This window comes from Coturnix japonica, chromosome 2 (genome assembly GCF_001577835.2).
Source record: "Coturnix japonica isolate 7356 chromosome 2, Coturnix japonica 2.1, whole genome shotgun sequence".
In the NCBI taxonomy this organism is placed as follows: Eukaryota; Metazoa; Chordata; class Aves; order Galliformes; family Phasianidae; genus Coturnix; species Coturnix japonica.
Window position 1 is genome coordinate 37,123,831 of NC_029517.1, and position 8,319 is coordinate 37,132,149.

At 45.5% G+C, this 8,319-nt stretch overlaps 1 protein-coding gene across 2 annotated transcripts in view; it reads right to left on the bottom strand.

Annotated features, from left to right (window-relative positions):
* OSBPL10 (oxysterol binding protein like 10) overlaps positions 1 to 1,997 on the bottom strand; it is a 91,851-nt gene extending 89,854 nt beyond the window's left edge. The window contains exon 1 of one of the 2 annotated variants that reach the window (XM_032442363.1): positions 1,620 to 1,997. In XM_032442363.1, coding sequence (XP_032298254.1) covers positions 1,620 to 1,912 — 293 coding nt within the window. In that variant the 5' untranslated portion in view covers positions 1,913 to 1,997. The remainder of the gene's footprint in view (positions 1 to 1,619) is intronic. The other variant, XM_015853901.2, reaches the window with a different exon arrangement.
* Positions 1,998 to 8,319: the final 6,322 nt, after the last annotated feature.

The window sequence follows — 8,319 nt, forward strand, 5'->3', positions numbered from 1 at the left end:
CCAACATAGATCAAGGAACACCCGAATAAACTAGAAACATCACTTAGCCCAAAAGCTCTGTCTCACCATGAACCATGTAGTCAAATGGCCAGATTTACACAAAATAAGATCAGCGGTTGACAAAGCATTATATAGCAGGATTAAAATAGACTGCTAAGAACAAAATAATATTAACTTCCAAGTGCTTCAGTGGAACTGCTCACGTGACATTTATCTCTGTGATGTTTTCAGATAGAAGTTTCTCAGACATACATAGATCATCTTGAACCGCCATCTTTATCAGAGATCTAATCAGTGCCAAACACTGCCCAAAGCCAAAAGACAGGCAAGTACAGACCCAAAGACTTACAAGCAAAGACCTCAATTTTACCCATTTCCATCAGGTTACCTGAAAGCGACCCTTGGCAACACTCACACGATTAGAAAAAGTTACTGCTTCTACCAAAAGAGATGGCGGTACCAGGAAAAAAAAGAAAAAGGAGAGGAGGTTAGTTGTTCACTTCAATACCAAAATGTGTTTATTTGGTTCTTAAACAAAACAACAGAAGGTCTGCATAAATCAGTAACAGACAGGATTCTAACACAGAGAATGTAGCACAGAGCAGCAGAAGCCATGAGATAGTTGAGGGCCTTCTCTACATCTCTATGAGAGCGGTCTATACATGTACGTGAACAGTGTCTGGTTTACAAATACAAGTACCTATCCATGTTGGGCCTGTCACGTTCACTATCACCCACAGTGGGTATAACCTGTGCATGCCTCCTCCTGCATGAAATCAGATCCATTTCTGAAACTTTTCAGCAAGCACTGACACAGTCCCCTACACTGATCCAGCTCCACAAGAGTCAGCATCAAAGCATCCTTGGCATCCATTTCTCACTTAGAAATACTTTAAAATTACTGCTGGAGCATCCAGAAGACAGCTATGCCTGCATTCTCACTGCTTGTGATCACTCGGTGTAAGCAGTCTCCTGGTTTTGCTTCTCATTTTCCAAAGGTTTGTGGCTGGACCTGCATTCTCTCTATAGCCATTATTTCCCTTCAGAGCCACCACCGCAACACCATACCTTACAAAGTTGAGGTATAGCTACCCAAGCTCACGCACTCAGTAAGTTTAGCAAGAAGTAAAGCAGCAATGCAAAACCTCTCGCGTTCCACAGACCCCAACCCAGCGTTCTGAGTCCCACAACCCGCACTGAGGCCCCACTCCCGGCACCTGTCAGGCAGGAAGGACACCGGGGCTGAGCACACGGGTAATGGCCCACCCTGAAGCCGGCAAATCAGCCCGGTGACTGCACTCACAAACACGGCGTTTCCCTTCCACTCGCACCCATTCCGGTTATCCCGCCCAACTTCCCAGCGGGAGGAAGGTAAGTTGCACGAGGAGGAACGCGGAAAGGATGGGAAATAAACCATAAACGGAACGAAACAACAAGAAATACCGAGGGCAGCAGGAAGGGCGAGGTGCGGCGGAGCAGGGCCGGCACACAGCACAGGCACACAGCACCGGCCTACCTGCCCGCGGCGGGGAGGGGAGGGGGCGGCCCGGGGCGGCGGCCGCCGGGCACCATCTTGGGGGCGGCGGGGGCCGTGAGGCCGCGTCCCGGCGGCGTATTACCTGCTCTGCCAGCCCTGCAGGAGGTTGGTGTATTTGCTCAGCGTCCCTTCCAGCACCGGCTCCCGACGCCTCCCGACGCCGCCCGGCGCCTGCGCGCCCCCCGGGCTGGCCGCCGCCGAGCCGGGGCTGCTGCCGCCGCCGCCTCCATCCAGCCTCCCCGCGGCCGCCGCCCGGCCCGGCAGCCCGCGGCCGGCGGAGGAGGACGAGGGAGAGGAGCCCGCCGACGTGGGGCGGCTGCTGCTGCGGCTGCTGCTATTGCTGCCGCCGCCCTCGTTCGCCGCCGCCTTCTCCATGGAGCCCCGCGGCGGGAGGGTACGAGCCCGCTCCGGCCGCGGCCGCCGCTGGTGCCCGGCAAAGCCCTGACTCACGGGCGGCGCCGAGCAGAGAGGCGGCGCCCGGGGGAGAAGGGGCCGGGCCGCGGCGGGAGAGGGAACCGCGCGCCGCCCCTCGCCTGGGGCCGGGGGGCGTTGGGCGGCCGTTGGGGCCCTGCCCTGCTCTGCCCTGCCCTGGGTGTGCGCGGGATGCGCGATGAAAGCCGGGGGGGTGGCCGCCCTCTGTGGGATGCGGGTGTGCAGCTGCACCGCTGGGCAGAGGGTGCCCGGGGAGCGCAGCCCGTGGCACTACAAAAGCTGTGCCCGCCTGAGCGCAGCGCTTGGCAGGAGGGCGGCTCTCAGTGCGGATGGATGCACACGAGTGCCCTTGGCCATATATCGTGGCACCGAGGAGGCGGCTGTCTGTGCCACCACTCATGCGGTGCACGCCAAGGTGCATGTGCCCAGCAGCAGCAATCCCCAGCGTGTGCAGCGGGACACTGTACAGTCACAGAATCATTAAGGCTGAAAAAGCCCTCTAAGAGCACCTAGTCCAACCACCAGCCCCACCACACCCACTGCCCACGTCCCTCAGTGCCACATCCACATGGTTCTTGAACACCTCCAGGCATGGTGACTGCACCACCTCCCTGGGCAGCCTGTGCCACTGCAGCACCGATATTTTGGATAAGTTTTTCCTAATATCCAACTTGAACCTCCCCTGGAGCAACTCAAGGCCGTTCCCTTTTGTCCTTTCACGTACATCATCGCATTGCATCAGTTCTACCATCGATCCAGACTTTGCAGAAAACATTTTTGCGGGCTCGGTTGCATCTCCTGAAGATGGAGGATGATTTAAGATAATTTAGGATCGTTATAAAAAGACAAGCAGGTCCTTGTACCATCAGCAAGGTTTGCAGCTGTGTGGTTACATTCCCCTAGATCAATTCCACAGCCGGCTTTGCTGTGTTAGCCGGTTGCCTCAGCCTTGTTACAATACAAATCCTCACAGCACACCTGATGTGCAGTTATGTCATTTTATAACTAGAGTCCTGAAATACAGAGGGGCTCAGTGGGACTGACAGCACAAATGGACAAAGCTTAGTGCTTTGCTTTAACTCTTAGAAAGGTTGTGTGTTTCCACGTGTTTTTTGGACTGTGTGGACTCATGTGTGGACTCGTGCCATCCCATTTCTGCACCTCTCAAGGTTTTCAGGCCCTCTAAACTCCCACATCTAGAGGCCTGCGCTTCCAGTATTAACCAGCCAGCAGTGCTTCTTGCTCAGATTCTCCCATTTCTCTCTCTAGAAAATCCTACCATATGTGTTGTGGTTGGTTAACTGAAATGTTGGATAACTCGATCCTGAATTTTGGGTAGTTAAACTTCTATGTTGTAGCTAAATACTGAGGCACTGCAGTCTGGAAACTTGAATTTTAATTTAGCCTTTCATTGGTGGAATATTTAGTGTAACATTTAGTATACATCTCTTGCAGCACAGACAAAGATTATTAGCTTAGTTAGGCTTTAAAACAGAAAATACTTTAGAGTAATTTTCCAAGGCAGAGCTATTACTTTAATATTTATGTAAAGTTCCCCACTCGTTGTTCACTACAGAAAGAAACTCTCTAACTACAGTCTGAAAAGCCCTGTTCTCTGACTCAGCTCCATCAATTTGATGGCTGCAGTTTTCAGAAGACCTTGGAATGAAGAAGCTGTGCTCCTTCGGGAAGTTCAGGCCTCTCTGGAGACAAGCCTGAGATGCTTTAATTTCTCTCATCATCAGCTACAGCAGCTACAGCTACAGCCCCCAACAGTGGAACAAAATGCTTTACAGAAGTAGCAGCAGCATCACCACAGCTTCCCACCAGCCATTGCAACACATTAACTGTGTGCGTTCCATATTATAAAGAAAGATTTTTTTTCCTGCCTTCTGTAGAATTTATTAGAAGAGAGTTATGTCAGGAAAAGAAGCCTCCTCATAAAGTTATACAGAAACTCTATGTCTTTCTGTACAGTAAAACCTAAATAACAGTTGTGTTCCCATGAGGGAGCTTCTGACACTGGAGAGACAATGGTTTGCCAGCATATCATATCCCCAGGAGTTTTGCGAAATCTCAAACCACCTCACTGCTGCAAGAAGGTTTCTGTGATGTGATAGCATGCCTCATACAGCTTGAAGGTTGGTTAATGGGGAAAGCAAAATAGAGGGCTCAGTGGCCACTTTTCAAGTGGGGGAAAACGCTGCTCTGATTGGAGACATATGTCACTCAATATCTTCTAAAATCATTAGTCCTTCAATAATAGTTAAAACCAGAATCAACTGGAAGGGGGAAAAGAAAAACAGTAGAGATTTCACAGTAGTGACTAATTTGCTGATAAAATGATAACTGAAGCAACTAATTTATATGATCTATACGTTGCTGTAGCTTCCCAGGAAAGACATTTTGGTGTCATTTTAAGTAGTCCTCTGAAAACCCATCTCAGTGTTCAAGGGCAATCAAACAGCTGGGATGAGCTCATTAAGGAAAACAGAAATATCAGCACGCTGCTATATAAATCCATAGTACACCCAGTGAACGTATACTCTGCATTAATAACATTCCTTCAGAAGGGATGGAATAGAAAGAGAAAAGGTATAAACCCCAATTTTCTAATGAGGAGAGAGCCAGCTCAACAGGATTTTCTGCTGGAAAAGAAAGAGCCTGTGTACAGGATGGTATTTAGGTTAATGGCTATAGTTCACCGTTTCTCATGAAACTAGAGCTATGGGGGAGCTGGTTTAAAATAAGCACAAGGGAATCTTTTTTTCACATGATTTCTAAAAGTGAAACTCATTGTTAACAGGATGCCAAAAGTCCTGAAGAATAAAAGAGCAATTTGATAACTGTTTTCAAAGACCTTTAAGCAAGGCTGTGCAAAGTGTTTTGGAAGTATCCGAAGATCAGAAAAGCCCTGAACTTCTGATGCTTTGAGGAGTGTTTATTGATGAAATGATATCTACGTTATTCTTGATCTTTCTCTAGGCGTCTAGTAGTGGAAGAAATGGACTATGCAGACCTTTAATGTGACCTATAATTCATATACTAAATATATATGGATATATATAAATTAATATATATATCCTCCCCTTGGTTAACCAAAGATCCTTTTGATCCCAGCCTTGGCAATCTATGCTGGTTTTGCATCGTATCTAAGAATGAGACTGTACTATCATATTCCCAGTATGTACATACTACTGTGATGTGACAGAGTTGGACAACCTTTCATTGCAATCTCGATATCAGTGATCCCCTATTCTCATTTACTTTAAGGCACTGATGTTTTCCAAAATGACTGAACCTGTTTTACTTTTGTGTATTTTTTTCCCTTAGTTAATGATCTGTCCCAGCAGAGCTACCCTTCAGAGCAATACAGCCTGAGTTATTCTGATGCAATCCTGCATGATGTATGCTTTGTTACAAGTATTCTTAATTAGCTATTTATTAACAGCGACCTACCTAATGAGGGCTTTTGCTGTTTCCAAGGTAACACAGCCACTACTTTACAGTCCTCCTTTGGTATGTAACTTTCCCTCTGTGGTCAAACTAAAATTATGCCTCTAAACCAAAATTTTGCATCTTTCTTTAAGTACCATAAGAAGCAAAATGGTTCATTATTTATCCCACGTTTTAGAAAGCAGAACATCTGGCAAGATAACAAATTCATCTGTGTTTGCCTTTATCGGCAGACAGTTTCCCCATTCTGCCATCCTTTGCTAAGCTACACAGTTTCATCACACAGAACAAGGCCATCTCACAGCCCATTTGCTGCTTTCTGTTTCCTAGTCATCTTGTTTTGGGCTTCTCTACCTTTTTAGTGCTTCCCTAGCAAATAGTTTTCTATAATTACTTTCCATGTCCCTTTTCCACCTCTTGCCCTCTGTCCCCACCAGCTTTCCTCACAATTTGTAACAAACATAATCACAGGGGGATGGAATTCCTACAGGTTCTTCTCTAATAATGGGGCCCACAGAACTTAGTATTGTCTGGTCTGTATTCAAGCATTGAACCTATTCCATGAAAATGACACAAGGCTTCCTCAGTTTTACCATCTCCTCCTTGTCCTACAGAGACACTGCATAATTTCCCATGAGCTTAGAAGAGTAAAGCTACATATCACTGAACTGCAGGCAGTACTTAACGGCAAAAACGTGCCACTGCTCACCTCTCCTACTGTTGTGAACACTGGAATGAATCAGACATGATCCCTAAGGATTAGTTCGTGCCACAGTCACACTCATGCCAAGGCTGTTCTCACTAACACTTCCCCAACAGTCTACTGCGTCTGCCACAGCCTGAGTGCAGCTGGCACACATGCAGCAGGTGGAACGATGCAGAGAAACAGGATGTTCTCTGGTCCTTCCTCAGATCTACTTCCCTACATTACTGGATTTGAAGTTCTAAAAGAAGCAGTGATCTCTCCAATCTGACCTCTCCATGACACAGAACAAGAATCATAATACAACTACTGTGATCTATCTTACATAATGGTTTCATTTAGATTTAACCAGCACATCATGCACATTTCTGACCTGAGGATTTCAAGGACGCAGAGAAGCTGCCATTCATTTTGCAGTCTGCCAGCTTTAGCATTAGCTTTGCTGCATCAGTGTGCATTTTATGCTCCTTTCTTGGTGCCTGTAAGTCTGTAAGTGTACTAAGCATGCTTCTTTGACACTCCTCATCTTGCTGTCAGCAGTTTCTCATCCATGTTTCTCAACCACCAACAAGACTATTTCTCACTGAGGTTCAAGCTGGTGACAGGGAAACCAGCATAAGGCACTAGTACCCGAACCACCTTGGCTGCCAGAAACAATCTAGTTCAGGAAACACAGTCTTGACTGAAGCATAACTAACTCTTCCACAAAGCATCACAAATTCATTTGGGCTCAGATTTGTGCTGCCTGCCACATCTAGATTTACAATAGCTCATTTACTCACAGCTCTGTAATTTGCAGGTTAGGCCAGTTGAAAAAGAACTTGATCAAAACACCTGTGAACCTCTAGAATGCAAACTTTGGGATGGCCAGGTGGAGAGAATACTAGTTTATATTGCTTATATTTGCATCGGATGTCATTAAATGAGCATAAGGAAACAATGTGTGCGATAACCATGGTGCAAAATATTTTCTGTATGATTAGAATTAAACCTTTGAACTGCCCAGGAAACAAACATAAAGGTGGTGAACAGAGAAACCAGGTGAACGTAAGCATCACACGCAATATATATTGTGTATTTTAGCTATGGGGAACAGCCTTATTCTGTGCCAACTTATGTTTGAACAGTTGTTATAGGTAGTGACAAATACAGCTCTTTAAATAGATTCTTTCATACTCTAAGGCCAGAAGAAAACACTGAGATTATCTATCATGACCTTTTGAGTAAGTGAAGCCCTTTTAGCTTTGTTGTGAAATTACAGATAAATGTTGATTTATCAAATGTTAACATGATACAGGCACTTTTACCCATGTTTTTCCAGCAGTATAGTTTAACATTTAGAGATCTGAAAAGTACACTATCCCTTCTAAGGCTCAAAGTTAGATTTAACACCAGACTGACTCTTCTCATTGCTGCTCTCTTCTATCAGTTCTCATGGTAGTAGTACATGGGCTCTTTTTTGTGCCACTTTTTGCCAAACTGAATGTTTTCCGTGGAACGTATCAGATTTCAACATTTATTATTCACAAAGCATGATGCCATATGACATTATAAAATCAACCTGATTGTCTTCCACTGAGTTTCTAAATGAAGTATCTGTGAAGCATCGCAAGGGGATGGCATAAATCTGTTGTGAATTCAATAGACTAGTGAAAGGTGCTTAGCCATTTAGTTCTAAATTGTAGCTCCCACCAATAAAAGCCAGTCAAGTAAGCACGTAAAAGGCAGTAAAATGCAATAAATGGTATTTTGTTTTGTGGGTTTGTTTTTTTTTTTACAGTTTGTGAGTTTATAATCTTTGGGGTTATGCTTTGATTAAGTCCTGAATGTTTTACAGCTGTAATTCTCCCAAGAATGGGGTGGCAATATGTTTGTCAGGGTTCACCACTGATTTAACCTGTTAACCAAAATAACAATAGGTTGTGAAAAGCATAAATTATTTACATGGCGTAGTAGGTTTTTTGTGTTTGTTAGTTAGTTAGTTTCTTCTTTAAATGGAACATACTACATAGTGCCATATTAGTGTGAGTACTGGGCTAGGCCTCTCACAGTCTGCAGGTCCAGTGCTGACAGAATGGATAGATAATGTGATGTTCCACAGGACCACAGCAGAGAACTGACTGTTCAGTGATTCTGAAGAACGCTAGAAACTGAAGTTTACAGAAGCTTGACAAAGTCATTTGTTTACTCC